This window comes from Littorina saxatilis, linkage group LG1 (genome assembly GCF_037325665.1).
Source record: "Littorina saxatilis isolate snail1 linkage group LG1, US_GU_Lsax_2.0, whole genome shotgun sequence".
In the NCBI taxonomy this organism is placed as follows: domain Eukaryota; kingdom Metazoa; phylum Mollusca; class Gastropoda; order Littorinimorpha; family Littorinidae; genus Littorina; species Littorina saxatilis.
Genome location: NC_090245.1, coordinates 106,033,941 through 106,052,910, shown reverse-complemented (window position 1 = coordinate 106,052,910; position 18,970 = coordinate 106,033,941). Strand labels below are relative to the sequence as shown.

The window sequence follows — 18,970 nt, the reverse complement described above, 5'->3', positions numbered from 1 at the left end:
CGCCCAGCCGACCACGAAGGGCCATATCAGGGCGGTGCTGCTTTGACATTTAACGTGCGCCACACACAAGACAGAAGTCGCAGCACAGACATTATTCTGACATCGGACCAACCAGTCCTAGCACTTACCCCATAATGCCAGACGCCAGGCGGAGCAGCCACTAGATTGCCAATTTTAAAGTCTTAGGTATGACCCGGCCGGGGTTCGAACCCACGCCCTCCCGATCACGGGGCGGACGCCTTACCACTAGGCCAACCGTGCCGGTCAATGAGAGGATGCCTTCCTTTGTCTATTACCTTGACCAAATATACCTGTCATGAAAGGTCGCCGGCAATGAAAGGACACGTTTGGCTGACCCGTCAGGGTGTCCGTTCATTGCACATACCACTGTAGCAGAAGAACAGTTCTCATCTTTCTTCAAAATTATGCTCTCCATTCGTCACAGTGAGTCTTACTTTTCTGACTGTGAAAAAAGTCACCAAATCGCCAGAGCTGGAAAGCTAATGCCAACTCAGCATAATGGACAGAAGTCACTCATACTGGCTTGATGGTTTAAGGGGAGGTGGGCCAGTGCACTACCTTTTTTTTAATTTTGAATGTTTTATTGTGTCTGAATGTTATTTTATGAAAGAAATGAACAAATGATGACAAAGAATAGTCACTTTTTGTATTTTCGGTTGCTGGTTTTTGTTTTACGCGACAAAAACAGTCAAAATACAGACAAAAGTGGAGTACAGGAGATACACGGATTTTCATCAGATGTGATTGTCACACTTCTAATTATTGTTTTATTTTATCCTTCTGGGTATGCTCTAGGGGATTACGAAGCAGATCTTGTTTATTATATTTATATTTGGAGTTAGGAACACTTCTTTGTTACAACTGTCAAACTTTAGGGTAACGCTTGCGAAATTATTTTTTGAAATAATCTGGATATGACTATAATAAAATTTCAGCAAAATCCCTTCGTAATCCCCCAGAATGTTGTATTCTGCACAAACTACAAAAGAAAATATTGCTCTAGCTAAATTACAGCCAGAGAAATCGCGTAACCCAAGACGTAACCGTAGGCAAAATGGCTGAACTGAGAAAAACGACATTGAAGATTGAACACCACAGAAACACTATTGAAACAGACACACAAGGACAAAACTGTGTTATGAATGAACAGCTTAGTTTATTTGAATTGCAAACTACTTAGCCTTTAGCACGCCAGCAGAGAATTTATGCGTCCATCCCTTCTTTCCCTCTGTCAACCAGCATGGGGATACTGCCCCAGCGCTAAACGTGTATCAATGACTCGATTCTCGTTTGTATTTGCATGCGAGAATAACGGTATTTTTAACGGTAACTTACTTGAGACAGAACGAGACTTATTTCCTTCCGTTATCTCGTCGATTTGTTGGTTTCCTCGAAGTTTTCTACTTTTGTTTTTACATCGATACATGTACAGTACTTTGGTGCTTCGACAAGCAAGATGGAGGATGATGAGTTTGAAACTTTCGTTTGATTGTTTTTTGACAACAAATAGTACGTGGAATCTGAACGATTTACTGAGGAAGCTCTTCGCAATGAACTGTGTATCGCGGCGAAGAAAATGACACAGTTCGTCAAGACAGTGACGGAATTTACGAAAGTGCAGATTGATACAAACAGTTGCTGATCCAGTTTCGTTCGGGAAATGGCAGGCCCAGCAAACATTACCGATAATCTGACTGATGTTGGATACTTTCTCCTGTTTTTGTTTTTTTTGCGTAGCAAATGCTCAACTTGCTTGTCGAGGAGATACTGCACAGAAACTGACTCAAATTCAGCGCAAAGCAAGCCAGTGCCGAGACGTAAAAAGTGTGCTGCATGGCGTGTTCGGAAATGGCGACCTGTGGATCTGCGTGGAGATCAAAGCTTTCCTCTGTATCGGAAACACCGACAGAATCCAAACTTTGGCCTAGTACCAGCGGAACTACTTCTTGTTGCTAACCGAACTAATAAAGACATTGTCCTCTTTCTTATTTCGAGCCATTGTTATCGTATCAAAGGTTGTTTCTCAAGGAAAAATTCGCTTTCGGTTGTCACCGATCGTTTGATGTGTAACCAGGATGATGTAAAACCGAGTGAACTTCGGGTGTTCCCGTCATGGCCGAGAGTCTCTTCGGTAGTTTCCGTATGCAAAATTCGTAAGCTGAGCATGCGCACTCACAAAGTAAACTGGTTCCCGATTTCGGTTTATGAAACGAACCAATGGATGTCGAGTACCTTCCAAATAAGGATATTTCCGTTCGATTACGATTGCTGCCTTTGCAACGGACAAGTGGCTGAGTGAATGGAACATTCATCAAAACACTGATGTCATGTTATAGGTCAAGAGCTGCTGCGCAGTTTCGTATGTCGTGAATGCACTGTTTTGCTGAGGACAAAGCCGTAACTAGCCTTTGAAATGAGACAATTTTTGGCGGGGGAATATCGACTACAGAAGACAATCAATGCCACACATGTTCACATTTTGTCTTTATTGACAGATAAATAGGACACTTTTGACAAAAACACCGACACACATGGATGATAGGTATGTTATGGAAACATAATCTGCTAAAATACCCAAAACAGTGTTTTGAACGATTTGGTCAATTTTGCACTGGCCCACCTGCCCTTAATCTGCACAGTTTACAGAACCTCAGAATGTCATTCTTGAAATGTTGGATGTGTTTTCTTCAATCAATTTTAAAGTGAAATTTACATTTTCACTTAAAGTTTGTCCTTTAGTCCTCATTAAAATAATTAAATTGAGTACCTGGACAAACAGTAGACGATGCCGCACTCGTTCTTGAACTTGGATTTGATGATCTGAATTATGTCTTTGGTCACGGTGGAAGGCTTTTTGGGATTCACCACATACTTAAGGTTGGGGCGGTTGAAGCTCTGCATAAACCTGCAACACAGACAATAATCTATTAGGTATAGACAATGGCCTCTAGTTTCAGCTGAAAGAAGGAAAAGAGAAAAGAAGGAAAGAGAGACAGAGAGAGAAAAAGGAAAGAAAGAAGGAAGAAAACAAAATAACCAAATACTGTATATGAAAAATCATGTGACATAGTGTATAAAACAACTCTAAGAAGTGAAGAGGAACCAGTTTTTGTTTAGTCTGTTAGTTGAAACAAAACTTAACACCCAAAAAGAAAAACCCAAGACAAATCATATATTAGTGGTGGTTTTTTTTTTAATATTAGCAGTCCGCCTCATTTGGTTACCACTTTTCTGTCTCAATCAGATTTGACCAAATGCTATGACAAAATGGGAAGAGCCATGTGTCCATACCACTTAGGTTGAAGCATGTCCAGTTGGTGTATGATGTCCTTGCGTACCCGTGGTGTAGCAGTGGCTGTCAGAGCCATGATGGGGACGCCAGGAAATTTGCAACGAAGGACGTTCAGCTTCTTGTAGTCTGGTCTGAAGTCATGACCCCACTGGAACAAAGGATTCAAACGTGATGATTATTAATCTCAAACAGCTAACAGAAACAACCACAAAAAAAATAAACAAAGGAAATCCCTCGAAAGCAGCGTATCGCTGCCTAAAAGGCAGGGTAAAAACGGTCATACATGTAAATGTTGTGGGAGTTTCGGCCCATGAACGAAGAAGAGAAGAAACAAAGGTCAATCAACAATACTGACGAATGTGCAGCACTTGAGATGAAAGTGGGCATATTTATACATGTTTTGATACCACAACTCAACAAAATTCTTTAAGAATTGCAGGTGTCAATCAATCAATCAATATGAGGCTTATATTGCGGGTATTCCGTGGGTACAGTTCTAAGCGCAGGGATTTTTATTTTTTTATTTTATTTTATGCAATTTATATCACGCACATATTCAAGGCGCAGGGATTTATTTATGCCGTGTGAGATGGAATTTTTTTTACACAATAAATCACGCATTCACATCGGCCAGCAGATCGCAGCCATTTCGGCGCATATCCTACTTTTCACGGCCTATTATTCCAAGTCACACGGGTATTATGGTGGACATTTTTATCTATGCCTATACAATTTTGCCAGGAAAGACCCTTTTGTCAATCGTGGGATCTTTAACGTGCACACCTCAATGCAGTGTACAACGAAGGGACCTCGGTTTTTCGTCTCATCCGAAAGACTAGCACTTGAACCCACCACCTGGGTTAGGAAAGGGGGGAGAAAATTGCTAACGCCCTGACCCAGGGTCGAACTCACAACCTCTCGCTTCCGAGCGCAAGTGCGTTACCACTCGGCCACCCAGTCCAGGTGTGACCAGGACCTAGCGCCCAAGCCTTGAAAATTGTGAGACATGGTACAGTATGTGCAATTAAATGTAAGACACTGACCTGACTGACACAATGAGCCTCGTCAATGACGAAGCGATCCAACATCTGGCGACGATACAAGCTGTCCAGACACTGCAGCAGCTTGTCACTGGCCGAGAGCTACAACAATCAACACTGAGGGTATTACAACTGTTAGGACCTAGAATCAAAAAATAATTTGACACAGTCTCTCTTCTTTATTATTCACTTAAAAGAAAAGTCAACGTAACAAAAGTTCTCTCTCTAGACATACATAGTGCTATCGACATCAGTCTTGACCATAACACCAGAAACCAGAATATTTTTACTCATGTTTCCAGAAGTACTTCAGAGAAAATCCATCTCCTTGAACTAACTACTGTACTAGCATTAATTTATGCTCTCATCAGTGGCATGCATGGACATGCACAAGGACAAACCGAGATTCAAAAATTTTAATAATAAATTTTCATTTGATTAATATACTTACCCAATTCACATATAGCAATTTACTTCAGTTTAGTGCTAGAACGCTGAAAACTACGCTCCACCCTGGTAGGGGGGGAAGTAACCCTAAAAATAGAACAGCCTTGACGGTCACATGACAACGCCAGGTCAAGGTTACCTCCCAACATGCATTGCGCATGCGTGTTCTCGCCGCCATCTTATTCATTCGCTCGAAGCGCCCTTTATTTTTAGGGAATCTAAAGCGGGGTAGGCGGGAGGGACTTTACTATGTGAATTGGGTAAGTATATTAATCAAATGAAAATTTATTATTAACATTTTCGATTAAATTACATATCTTATCCCAATTCACATATAGCAGATTGCTAATTAAGGTGGTGGGGTGCTCACCTATGAGCTAGGCAACAATTGCCCTGCTGCTACCATCGCTGGTAGCGCCTTGGTACCATCCTGTCGCGCACTGGAAATGTCGCGCAGGTAATAGTTGATAAAAACATCCTCCGATCTCCAGTAGGCAGAAGGGAGGACCTCAGATAATCTTCCTGACCTTAGCACAGCTAAGGAGGATGCCCAGGATCTTGCCTCATGCTTCCTTGCCGACGTTAGAGGGAGAATTGACTGCCCCCCCCCCCCCCCTTCTTTTTGAGCCACCACTCATACGCTTGTTTGATCAGCGTTGAGACCCATTTAGCGAGAGTTAACTTAGATGTGTTCAGAGATAAGAAAAGAAGCTTCTGCTGTTTAGCTCTGATAGGAGCCGTGCGGGACAGATAACTGCTAAGAGTTTGAACTGGGCAGTTAGACAAATCGGGGTCTCCTGGCGCCAGAATTTTGCTAAGAGGGAGAATTCTGATTATGGGAGAAACTTGACCAGGCTTCTAGTTTTTGGCTAGAAAATCCGGCCTAAAACGTAAAGAAATAGAACCATCTTTTTCAAAAGCTATGTCTCTAGCTAAGCCTGAGAGGGCATGAATTTCACTGCCTCTTCTTGCAGTGGCCAAAAGAACAAGCAAAAGTGTCTTACGTGTAAGATTAACTTAGCTTGCTGATTGCAACGGTTCAAAATCTTGCGATCTTAAAAATTCTAGAATAAGAGATCCCAAGCAGGAACTGTGGCTCTGATTCTAGCAAAACCGATCGACGCACCTTTTAGGACAATAAGGCTAATGTTGTGACCTAACTGCCTCAGCGTAGCCGAAATAGCAGAACGTCTAACTCGAAGAGACGAGGGGGAGCTGCCCTGAGCTGCTAACCAAGATAAGTGATTAGCTACCTGCATAGAACGCGGGGAGACAGAACTGACCTGATTTTCCGCGCACCATTTAACCCAAGCTGTCCAATGTGAAGTGTACACTGAGCTCGTCGAAGTCCTGTGCGCTTTTTGAACCAAATCCAGTGTCCCGTCCGAGGCACCCGACCGACGCAGGGATCTTCTCACAGTCTCCATGCGTGAAGGAGCTGGGACTGTGGGTTCTCGTGCTGAAGGCCGGTGCGTGGTTGCAGTAATTCTCCCTTTTCCAGGTTTAGAGGAATGGGAGGACCTTCTGCTAAGCGGAGGAGATCCGGGAACCAATGCTGACTCGACCAACTAATCTCAGCTAGAAAGCTAAGATACAAACGAAACCAGGGTGTAGTCTGCCAAAGAAGCAGAGGGCTAACAAAATAGCCCGAGCGTAATCCAAACACGTCCTTAGACGCTATCGCTGAAGAGAAGAATGAATAAGATGGCGGCGAGAACACGCATGGCAATGCATGTTGGGAGGTAACCTTGACCTGGCGTTGGTTGTCATGTGACCGGCAAGGCTGTTCTATTTTTAGGGTTACTTCCCCCCCCCAACCAGGGTGGAGCATAGTTTTCAGCGTTCTAGCACTAAACTGAAGTAAATTGCTATATGTGAATTGGGATAAGATATGTAATTTAATGCTTGTTTTATATACACATTCTAGTTATTGCAAAACTGTGTGTAAATACGGCACATTTTTGTGCAAAACGCATTTTAGGCACATATAGCTGTAGAAAATAAATCGTGTATTGCACCAGGCTACGCAAATCCCTTAAAAGTCAGCAGGACCCTGTACACAGAATGGTCGGGTTCCGTAAGCAGTAAATTCAAAAGATTATCAAAAAGTGTTCCCCATCTGCATGACACCATCCCCATCCATTCGTCTCATCAGCTATCTCCATTCCCCCTTCTCCCCCTTTTGGGTACAGTCACCCCAAAAGTAAAGAGTGCAAAATGAGAGCAACCTTTTCAGGCGTGACGTAGAGGAGTTTGACCCCCGGGTGTCGCTGGTACAGGGCGCTGTAGACGTTGTTTGCCTGGTTGCTGTCAAGGTCACCAGACAGGTGGGCGGCTGGAATCTGAACAGATTACATTAACATTATGCACAGAAAATACAGCACAATATTTTAATTCAAGAAATGAACTCTTTTTTTCATGGAATGGAAAAAGGTGACTGCTAGGACCAGACATAAATAAAAGAAATGTGATCTACCATACTTTCGGGACTACAAGGCGCAACTATTTTCCTCAACCCTGACCCCTGCACCCTATTGACCGGTAACGCCTTGTGTATTACTAAAGAAGAGTGGACATGTACCCACATGGCTTTCTGTAACGATATGCATGTTTCTGCTTGTGCTAATATGACTACACATCAAAGGCGTCGGTCTCAGTTGAAATATTGGTAATGACCCAGGGTCACAAAGTGAGTGTCTGTAAACAAGGCTTGACCTTCGTTCAAAATATCAGTCATTGACCTAAGGCTGTAAGGCCAGTGTCTTTTTTCCTGGAGCTGGTCAGTATAGTGGACAGAGCAGAGACAGTGCCGTCGCTTTGATCTTGCTGCATACTTCGGAGAACAAACACATTTCTTCTCTGTACTTCTTTTTGCTTGCACCTATAACACCCAAAGCTTTTAATCTGGGTGGGTTTTTTTCATTTTTAAGTTTAAAAGTGGAGGTTATGCCTTGTTGTATAACAAAGCTCCATGTAGTCTCAAAAATGCCATGCTGTTTCTATGATGGTCCATGCAGAACAAATTAAAGAAGAAATTCAAACTTTGAAATTGAACCTTGAAACTCAAAGGTTTGTTGTTGGTCAAATTAAGAAACCGTATTTCACCATTTTGGGGTAGAGAAAGTCTACTTTTCATTTCATGTTTAACCATCAAAAATTCCCAAAACTAACAATACATTAGGTGAAAAAATAACAAACATCAAGAGAGATGAGGCGTTGCACTTGGTCCTGAATCAAAGCTCGTAATGGAGACACGATGATCGAAACTCCACGCTTGACTAGAGAAGGTAACTGGTAGCACAAACTCTTGCCACCTCCTGAAACAGAAAAACAACCATTTTTCTGTCATCCATTTCTTCCTCCTTCAAGAGCAATCTGTGTCTGCAAGCACAGCAGCCCTGTCACAAAATCACTTCAAGCTCAAGGTATAAAGCTACTTCATCATGGCATTTTTATCAATTATAATCTGTGTTGATAGAAATAGAATAAACAATACAAAAAGCCTTGTTACTGTTAGTATGTGAAGTTTCTATTACAGCTGCACACAGTCACTGTCAAACTTTGTGCTGGCCAGTCCAATGGGCACTGATTTAAAAAAAAGCTAGTCTAACAACTGAGAAACTATAAGTCTTCATGACTAAAGCTGATATGAAGCAATAATGTAACAAAAATAAAAATAAACAAAAACAACCTTGACAGACAGAAACTTAACCACGGTGGATTAGTGAGAGAAAAATATTCGATGAGCTCTCAGGTCACAGACTCACAAAATGATAACTTCATTTTCATGTTCATAACTTTATTGTCCCATCGCTGGGAAATTCGGGTTGCTTCCTTCCAATGGAAAGCTAGCAGCAACAGAGTCACGCTACCCAAGTGTGTGTGTGTGTTTAGAAGAAATCAGCCACATGCACTTATGGCAGGATGACCGAGGTCTTTTACGTGCCACAGTGGTGACACGGGGGTGGAACAAATATTAATTGTCCAACAAACACTAAAACACACAAAGAATCTTAATTAATCTTAATGAGGATGAAAGTCGCTTGTTCATTTCAATGCTTGTTATTCTCTCCAGTGCCAGGAGAATGGATCCGAATAACTCTCACTTACTCTAGCAGACCTGGGAACCCCTGTTTTGCGCTTAGAGTATTCTCAAACAAACTTGGTGTATTTTCAGAAAAATGAGCGTACTCCACACATCATTTGAACGTCCATGATTCAAACATGCTTCCCACGCGTCCGTCACACCGTTAATTAATTTTACCTATACATTTCTTTCTTTCTTTATTTGGTATTTAACGTCGTTTTCAACCGTTCAAGGTTATATCGCGACGGGGAAAGGGGGGAGATGGGATAGAGCCACTTGTTAATTTTTTCTTGTTCACAAAAGCACTAATCAAAAAATTGCTCCAGGGGCTTGCAACGTAGTACAATATATGACCTTACTGGGAGAATGCAAGTTTCCAGTACAAAGGACTTAACATTTCTTACATACACCTATACATTTAAAACAAATGCTTTTTACAATGTTAACTGACAAAAACTGTAATCATGTGTCAACATACTGCATCGGCTCCGTGATGGGCCTGTGAAGAAAAGTAGTGTAGGAATTTTTCTCGTCGTATTTTTTCCCCACTGACCGTACTGATCGTATTCTAGACAATCATGCGTACAAAATACGGCGAAATCGTATGGGTTCCCAGGTCTGCTCTAGTATCACAGATGTCGTATGCATTTAGAGCGCTTACTTCCCTTTGTTCATCAGATCACTAATAGTAATACACACCTGTTGGCATGAGGATGAAGCAGTCGTTTCCCAGCAAGGCACTGTTGAGGGCTTGCAGCTGGTTGTGTCGGAACTCTCGCAGGCCGAAAATGTTGTGGAATACCTCTCGCATCTCTTGACTGTGCTCAAACTGCTCGCCGTCAAACTCTCCGGTCGCTCCGTCGTCTTTGTCCGTTGAGCCAAATGTGGGTATGTACGGGTCTGACCATCAACATGTATTAATAATAATAATAATAAGAACATTTATATAGCGCTAAATCAAAAACTTTCGTTAAAAAGGCTTGCTCTAAGCGCTTGACATCTAAACTAAAACGTCATTCACACTCTTTACAATGATGTACAAGAACTTCATGTCACACTCTTTCATTCAGTATAGCACCATTCACACAGTTGTTATTCTGTATTGAGAGAATTGTATGAGAATAATGTGCACTGTTTGTGCTCGAAGTAAAATCAACTTTCATTTCTTCACTGTATAATATTGCAAAGAACTTCTATGATTAAAATACTATTACAGTGGAACCCCCCTTTAAAGACCACCTAAATTAAAACTAAGATTTTATTTTTTCAAATGTTCCGTTCATAACCTTTGTAAATTTACCTCCATTTTAAGACTCCCTTCTTTATCATATTTTGGATGTCTTAAAAGGGGGGTTCCGCTGTAGTAATAACTTATACTTTGTTCATGTCACAAAAACACCAATGGAAAACATTTCAATACAACACAAAACAGCTTTGCTTCGGTTTGTCTCATCTAAAAGAATTACAACAAACAAAATAAATTCTCACAACACAAGAAAAAGCTAGCAAAAATCCTGACTAAAGTGAATAATAAATAAAACACTGTCTACTTTACCTGTAACACTGGCACCTTCATCTGCAGAACCTGAACTCGTGCCTGCCACAGCATGAGTGTCTGCTGACTCAATGTTCACATCACCAAAATCAAAACCTCCACCATCATCATCAAATTCATCAATGAGATCATCAAAGCTCTCATTCAACTGCCCACTAGAAAAGCGGTTAGAATTGTTTGCTGGCGCAGCTGGTTTCTTGAAGGATGACTCTTCTCGAATTGGAACAGGATAGTCCATTTCATCAAAATCATCGCCGTCCGCTTCAATAAAACCAGCCCCAAAGTTCTCCTGACTTAGAACGATCGGAGAATCTTCCGAAGTTGGCATCAAGTAATTTGATGAGCCTTCCGCACAGTTTAGCATTTCAGACCCTGCAACTGGGCTTCTCTGCAACAGCCCTGAGGACCTTCTGTTCATGGAAGATGGTCCCTCTCCCTCAGAAAGATCTGGTAAAGAATCTCTTCTTTGCATCAAACTTGGCCCAGTTGCTGGTGAGGCAGCTGTTGGGGTCTTGAACCCACGCATGTAAGACATATGTGACTGGGTGAAAGCGTTCACATCCTCAAAGAAACTGTCTCCACAAGGCACAGGTGATTCAGTCACTGACGGAACTTTGGTGACGGGGATTTTCTTGACCGCTGTACTTGCCGCCACTGGTGGTGACATCAGCTGACAGCAGCTGGAGTCTCCAGCGTCAGGGTCAAAACCCACAAAAGAGCTGGGCTTTGGCGTGTGAAAGTTTTCTGACGAACGTCTGCATGATGCTGGAGAGGTGGATGAAGCTGATGATGCTTTTGTTGCCTTTTCTTTGTCTTTTATCTGTTTTCTGGAATCAAGACAACAGGAAAATTAAGCTAAAGTAAAGGTTGATATACTTTGAGAGATAACAAGCCGACTGCTCTGCCATCATCCTTCATCAATACTCACAAATAAAGCTGTCAAAGTTAGAGTGCAAGTCCTTCTGATCACATTACAATTCTGTCACAAGACATGCACATTCAAAATACACAAAGAAAACAGCTGATACCCTCCCACCAGCAAGACATTCAGAGCTGATTAAAGTCATCAGCATAATTAACTTTATGTCAAAATGAAAAGCAACCAGAAAAATATAAGCATAAGCTCAGTACCTGACCGCCAGCAGAGTCTGAAGACGCCCATAATCCCTCAGGCCCAGGTTCATGAGAGCGGCAGTGCTGGCTGAGCAGATGATGTCACAAACCTCGTCTGCCACACGCAGCAACAATGACTGTAGCTCGCCAACTTGCTCAGGGCTCAGCTGAAAGATAGAATCAACACTAACACTGAGAAAGCCACAGAAGCCAGCGTGAGTTCTAACAAGGAGAAAAAGACTATATATACATGTACAATAATATCTACTTCACTTGGGATTTTTTTCATTCTGTCATACTCATCTGCACATGTACATACACTTGCTGCAGGGTATCATGGAAATCAGAGTACCATGGGTGAAACCTAGAAAAATCAAATTGACTGAAATTTTTTTGAGGCAGGGGTCCAGGGGCCGCTCAGGCCCTGGCGGGGTACGGGGCAGGGCCCCGTTAGGGGGTCCAGGGGGGCGTTGCCCGAAAACGAATTTTTGCATTATTCATTGTGATTTTGTGGCCTTTCCTGGCCAAAAAATACACTATCATGCAGGTCAAAAAAATACCTTCAGATTCTAATGATATGGTAAAAAGGGTAAACAAAATCAAAACAATTCACAGAAGTAATCATTTTTCTTTTGTATCCTTTCACACTTGCATCTTCCAACACAACGACACAATTGACAACAATTAACATTGACAACAGCCATACTACATGAAATAGAAAGTGAACAACTGAACAACTGAAATAAAAGTTCGAAATATTTGATTATAAGAAGCAAACATTGCCAGACAGGCATTGAAATAAATGATGAAACAGAATGTCACACATGCAAACAGCATGATGTAGCACTGCACAAAGTAGCAACTAAGCAGTAGCATCTCTTATACTTATAGTGCAAAGTTCTCAAGGAAAAGCCCTTGAGTTTCAAGCACCAAACTTATCACACACAGTTTTAGTTTCATGAACTTCAACCCGGGCACACTGCAACCGGTTCACTATAGCAGTTCGAAAACGCGTTCCGCAAGTAGTTTCGGTTTAAAAAAAAAAAATAAAAATAAAAAATAAAAATAAAAATTTTTCAAAATGACAGATTGACGGAATTTCCGTCAGACTTATTTTCAGATTGACGGATTTCAGTCAATTGACGGGCTACTTTCACCCATGGAGTACTCACAGACATCAGAATCACCTACAGTTATAAAAGACATGTTTTCTTTCAATTGAAGGTGTTTTGTGTAACACTTACAACTAAACTTTAACATATTGATACAATGTACAGAACAATGACCAACCAATTACTCCAGATGACTTATCAAACCAAGTTCAAATAAGACATGGTTTCCTGACGCTGAACAAAGCAAAACTACCAAAGACTGAAAAATAAATTGAAAACTAGTCATACCTTCGATGCATCAGCTTTCAAGAGTGGATGGGCTGTGACATCTCCTCCAGTTGAAGTTGAACCGATACACTGACCCAGGATAGAACTCTGACCTGCCCTCAGACCTGAAGAAGCCGCCCCTGATGCCACAAAACGTTTACCACCAGACCCACCACATTGGGCCTCTGGGACTGACGGTGGCCTCCTCACGTTCAGAGGAGATGCGCTTGTGTGAACACTTGCATTCTGGTGAACAGTCAAACCTGGTGAAGTCTGGGACGAGGTCAAGGGTGTCGAGCACACAGGGCTTAAGTGTGGGTCTCTGGTAGGAGCTTGACTTGATGTCAAAACTCTTGTCTGACTGGACACAGTACTGTTCCTGTTGAAACTGTTTGTATTTCCCGATCCCACTGGTCTTGTTTGGAGAGACGGATGGAATCTTGATTCCTGGCTGGACCGTGCAGCCTGTACTGGGCTGGGCGAGAAAAGACTGCCGTCCAGTTCATTGCTACCGTCACCTTCGTCATCACTATGGAGAACCATGCTGCGACGTTTGCGAACAGGCAAGATTTCATCGTCACTGTCTGCAGCTTTCTGTGATAAAATTAAACGACCGCTTTTAAATTTTCTTTTAAAACCAAATATATGAAGATCAGTTATATATGCTTTTTATTCTTATTTTTAGAATAAACAGGATGTACAGACATAATTAGCTTAGTATAAGACAACAAGTAAACCGATTTTACAGACAAGTGAATTTTTGACTACAAGAAAAATGTATTTTTTACAAGTAAAATGACTATTTCTAAGAATACTCACCTCAATTTAACCAATAGGAGTTACCTTACTTACGAGTGCTAGACTGAGAAGCGTCCTATGTTACCAGTACTAGACTGTAAACAAGGTCGCTAACTCTAGATTTCCGTCGGTATACCATTTAGGGGAGTAGTCTCCCTTTGTCGGTAGTACCTCTCTGCGCATGTGCCAATGCCCATAATCCCCAGTTTCAATTCGAAGCTATTAAGTCAATAGCGGGGTTGGTGGGAGGGTCTCTGGTTAAATTGAGGTGAGTATTCTTAGAAATAGTCATTTTACTTGTAAAAAATACATATTTCTTTCGAATACATCACCTCAATTCAACTAATAGGAGAATAGATAACAGGCTGGAGGGTTGACTTTCGATCGGTAATCTAGTGTCACCTCACCCGACTCAGCCCATTTGTCCGGAATCCCCCCTGTAAAATCGGGGGAAGAAAAGGAAAGATCATCGGACTGAGAAGCAAGAAATCCTGAGTCGGGCGAGTGGCAAGTTGCATTGTTGCCACTGTGTCAACTTGCTCCAGAAAGGGACAATCGAAAGAAAGTCCCACCTGTCAATGTAGAGCTGGTTTCTACTCGATGGTCGTTACTATTCCTCTGATCACTTGTCTTTATCAATGTTGGGTTATGGTTATGACTTGCCATTATGCGCCTTGAGCGACCCAACTCCCCAGCAACGTAAAGTTCTGCAGGCGGATCAGGTGAACGACCTAAAAGATGAGGAATGGTCAGAGATAACAATTCCTCTAATACCTTGAACTTATCACCAAGGTGCGTCTCTGCGACTGATCCTTCATTTAAGGGAGATTGACAGAGTTTCCAGAGATCCTGTAGAATTCTGGTCTGAGGCACCACTTTCCATGGCAAACAATTGTGCCAGTCGCATGAATGAATATATATATCCTCTCTGAATTTACCTCTCTAATGAGGATGGTAGGCACAGATACCAGTGTAAATTCAGGCTGACTTAGCTGTTCCTCCTGCGTGACAGGAAGTAAGCGCAAGTGCGCTCAGCAGTACGGTCACTGTCTGCACCTTTCCTGTGCCTGTCTCAACGCATGTGGGGGCTATAAGCCTACCCTTAATGGTTATAGGTACCATTTGTCCTAGAATAGCCAGTGAAAGACAGCCAGCTGTATTGCCTTTACCCAAGGGGAAAACCTGCTTCTTACTTTGAAATTCCACACTTATAGCGTGAGGGGGTCCCCAGTGACCATGGGCATCTCTGAGCCCTTATTGGCTGAATGACCGCTCTTGTCTTACTCAAGAGGGTGCCATGCCTGGCATGCAACTCACTGAGAGGTCCCATTTGTGATTTCAGCAGGACCGTTTACTGGCTTGATCAGCCAGGTCCTTGATCTAGGTTTTCTGTAAACATGGTTGTAGGTGGCATCTGCTGGGTTGTCTGCCCAGCATAGGTTTTGTGGGTTCTGGGACACTCCAGATTTCTGTAGAGCTCACAAGTTCTTCGATGACTATGCAGTGATGTTCTCCGGCCTATGGCCGAAGGTGCACTATCTTGGGCTGATGCAAAGTTCTGCCCCCTGGTAGTTGAACTCACAAAGATGTCTTATGTTGTGATCTCAGTAGTACTTCTGCCTAGATCACCCAAGTCCATATCTGGATTAACAGTAGGCGTGGCTGCGGGCGGCAAGTGTTGCATTGTCTGACCAGCATAGCTTTGTGAGCTCTGGGGCACTTCAGCTGTTTGTGGAGCTGAGCTCTAGGGTGACTATGCAGAGTTGTTTTCAGGCCCCTGCCTGAGGCAGGAGGTGTACTCTCTTGGTCTGATGCATAGTTCTGACTTGACAAAGGTCTTAGTCAGCACCCGAGTTGCCACGTTTCTCGCCCAAAAACGACGCGTAGCCGTAGACTGGGAGTGAGTGAGATAGGCTGGTGTGGTATTCCTGGCTCCAGCTAGGATCTCACTGTGTCTCTACCTCAGGCTCTTCGAGCGAGGGAGAAAAGGCTGGTGTGGTATTCCTGGCTCCAGCTAGGATCTCACTGTGTCTCTACCTCAAGCTCTTAGAGTGACACAACTTATACTCACCCAATAACCTTGTGTCACCGTAGACTGGGAGCGAGGGAGATAGCCTTGTGTGGTATTCCTAGCTCCTGCTAGGATCTCACTGTGTCTCTTTCCTCCAGCTCCTTTAGCTTTTGAGTCCAGGCATCTGAGAGTCTACATATGGATGGGATGGACACATTCACCCACTGTCAAAGGTATTGCCGCACTCATTATGCCTTTCGGGGGAGGAATACCTCTAGGTCTTATCTCTGTGGTCCAGGGATCTTAGAGCGCCAGTTGTAAGAGGCAAACGAAGCTTGTCCAATTCAAGGTTCGGTTGGAAGGGGTGGCTGAGCCTTCCCAAATCCAAGTGTGTCTGTGGCCGTACCCAATACCCCTAAAGGTAGAGGAAGCTCTTCTTGTTCCAGGAAAATTTGACTCAATGATGGAGGGACGTATGGTTTACCGAGTCCAAGATGTCTGGCAGCACTAATCAATCCGCATGGGCTGAGAGGTCCTCCTTGATCTATGAAATCTGGCCCATGGATCTCATAGTGCGGATGGCTGGCCAGACCTCAGACTATCTCTCAGTGTCCTTCCTGGAAAGTCCATGGAAAAACGGGCGGAGTCACCTCGGGAGACATTCCCTCTTTAGTCAAGTCTGTCCGTCTCTGAAGCATGACGTAGGTTGAGTGCTGTCCCTGTTGAAGGGTTTTGCCTTGACTTGGTTTGTTTGCTTAACGCCCAGCCGACCACGAAGCGCCATATCAGGGCGGTTCTTGACTTGGTCCAAGGATGATAACCATGAGGTTTTGTAGCCTAAGGACTGCCTGACCCTGGGGTAGGTTGTCTTCCAAAAGCTGCTGATCATCTCAGGGGCACCTGCCCAGTGATCTTAAACGGCCCATCCCTTCTCTAGGACGTCTACTGTCGTCTCTCCTGTTGATGCTTCTGCCAGAGTTGTTACCATTATCAGTCGAGATGTGACCTGTTACAGGTGTCGGACATCCTCTGTTGAGTGTCGACTGTACAATCTGACATTTCTATCATCATCCCCTGGCTGATGCGGGTGTCAGATGACATTCAGGAAGAAGGGGCAACTCTTACAAGTTGTTACGCTGAGTCCGTCCACAGGTCATGAAAGCATTCTGTACTTGACGATCTCAGAGCACTTCTTCCCCCGTCTCTGCGTTATCTCCAACAGCTCCCCGCCTTGTGATGTAGCCTGAACATGCTCACCCGTGTTGCCCGACGCTTGTATGGCAAGATTCTTGGGCCTGTTACCCTGTTGAACAAGCTCCACTCCAAGTGTGAGTGATCTTCAGAGTCGTTTCCTCAGGCAAATGTCTTGAGACACTTTGATTCCTCTTATCTTGGTACGCAGTGTCTGTCTTGTAGCTGTGTATCCGAAGGAGACATCTAGAGACCTCAAGAGCTTGCAGTATGCATGGAAACTGATGTGACTACTATACCCTGTTCAGTTGTCCACCGCTGTTTGACTGGTGATCTGTATGCAGATTGCAGGTGCCATCTTGTTACTGGTAGGGCGGCTCCCCGGTGTGAAGGTTGTAGCCTCTAACCATTAGCTCTCCATTCCAGGTGATGAAGATAACTAGGAGGCTCTAGGCATTCTCCTCACACTCCCAGACTTGTGTGTAGCCGGGCACTGCTGAATATGGTCAGGCGTGAAGTGTTGGTCTAGTTCCAAGAGCGTTAAACATTAGGTCTTCCTCAGTCCGTCAGGAGGTGGTAGACAGGCAAAGGGGGGCGGGAGCTGTCCTTCCGGTGCTGAAGCATCGCTACAGGCAGTTTGCAGCACTGAATACTGGTAGTCAAAATGCATGAAGCCACCATCATGATGGGGAACCCTGGCAAAGATAGTGGTGGGAGGGGCCCAGTCCTGTCAACAGCCGTGTTTCGGGGTCACCTCAAGGGAGAGGTTGCAGACGAGGCTGTAGCTACCTCAGGGAGATTCTACTCATGTTACGCCCAGTGGACGTCTTGCCTGACAGCTGGAGGGTCTGTCATAAGCTGTCGCAACGATCCTGGGAGTTATCAGGGCGAAAAGGAAGCCTGTCTCTTCCTGTGCTTACTGGAGGTATTCCCCCAGAGCGCCCGACATTGTCTGTTTGGTAATGTCTACGTATATATAAATACATGTCAATATGACTTAATTCCCCCTCGTACTGATAACGGCATGGATGTGCCAAGAGTTTATCCAGTACCTTTCTCATGAGAGTAGCCGCTCTGTCTAGGAGGCATAGTTAATTGTGTGTTGTAACAACATCCGTTTAGCAAATATGTTATATTTTCCATAATATGAAATGATAAACATTGTATCCCTTGTATGAACCTGACTAGAGCCAGTGTTATTTAAGGGCGGCCTCTAATTGTTAGGTCCTGTTGTCTACTTCTGAGAACCTAGTCGTAGGATTAGGTGACAACAGTAGAGATGTGGCCTTGTTAAAGGTCAAAGGCTTAGGTTTTGCCTACGAACCAGGAATAAGTAGAGGCATGACAACATTATAGGAAGCTCCCCTGTGAGTATTATTCAGAGCCTTGCTCGATCTTGCATGTTGTGAAAACTCAGCTGAGTGTAATACTCATGTGTTAACAACCAAGTTTATTCATGCCCCTAAGGCATGGTTTCAACTGTATATTATTCATAACATGTCATTCAAGTGTAATGTACATCAATTGTGCACTGGAACAGAACATAAGTATATATGTGTGCCTGTTCTAATTGAATTTGAAGAGCTGTCTCCTGGCACTGTGGTATCAACAGATTTTAGCTGAGTGTAAATCTCAAAGTGTAAACACTTGAGTTTATCCATAAGTTAAATCTTTTACCACTCAGATAGCTGAATTAAACACTCCATGAAAATGGAATTTGTAACATCAACTGACTTCTTTGATACCCTTTGCCAAGAAAAAAGGATTATATCCCAATAAAGATGTCCCATCTGTGTTTGCATACACTTTAATTCTTCCTTGTCAATTTAAAAAAAAAAAAAAAAAAAAAATATTTTTTTTTTTTTTTTTTAATATATATTTATATATATCCCATGACCTCCCTTCTTTGTCTCTGTTACTTCAGTATGGGTATATATGTTGTATTTTTATAGCTCAATAAATACATCATGGACTCAAAAAAATATATGATAGTGCAGATTCCGATTTGGGCGAAGAACTACTTTGCTCCCGACCTT

General features: G+C 43.1%; 1 protein-coding gene and 1 long non-coding RNA gene across 2 annotated transcripts in view; both read right to left on the bottom strand.

The window, feature by feature from the left end:
- LOC138949082 (recQ-like DNA helicase BLM) overlaps nucleotides 1–18,970 on the bottom strand; it is an 87,244-nt gene that overhangs the window by 55,472 nt on the left and 12,802 nt on the right. The window contains exons 7-15 of the mRNA XM_070320822.1: nucleotides 12,956–13,528; nucleotides 11,574–11,722; nucleotides 10,443–11,269; nucleotides 9,587–9,787; nucleotides 7,999–8,117; nucleotides 7,029–7,142; nucleotides 4,357–4,455; nucleotides 3,313–3,461; nucleotides 2,789–2,926 (exon numbers count right to left, since the gene is read on the bottom strand). Coding sequence (XP_070176923.1) covers nucleotides 2,789–2,926; nucleotides 3,313–3,461; nucleotides 4,357–4,455; nucleotides 7,029–7,142; nucleotides 7,999–8,117; nucleotides 9,587–9,787; nucleotides 10,443–11,269; nucleotides 11,574–11,722; nucleotides 12,956–13,528 — 2,369 coding nt within the window. The remainder of the gene's footprint in view (nucleotides 1–2,788; nucleotides 2,927–3,312; nucleotides 3,462–4,356; nucleotides 4,456–7,028; nucleotides 7,143–7,998; nucleotides 8,118–9,586; nucleotides 9,788–10,442; nucleotides 11,270–11,573; nucleotides 11,723–12,955; nucleotides 13,529–18,970) is intronic.
- On the bottom strand, nucleotides 8,934–9,505 carry LOC138958781 (uncharacterized). Its single transcript, XR_011453510.1, has 2 exons — nucleotides 9,298–9,505; nucleotides 8,934–9,064 (listed from the first exon to the last, which is right to left on the bottom strand). It is a non-coding gene; the product is annotated as an uncharacterized lncRNA (long non-coding RNA).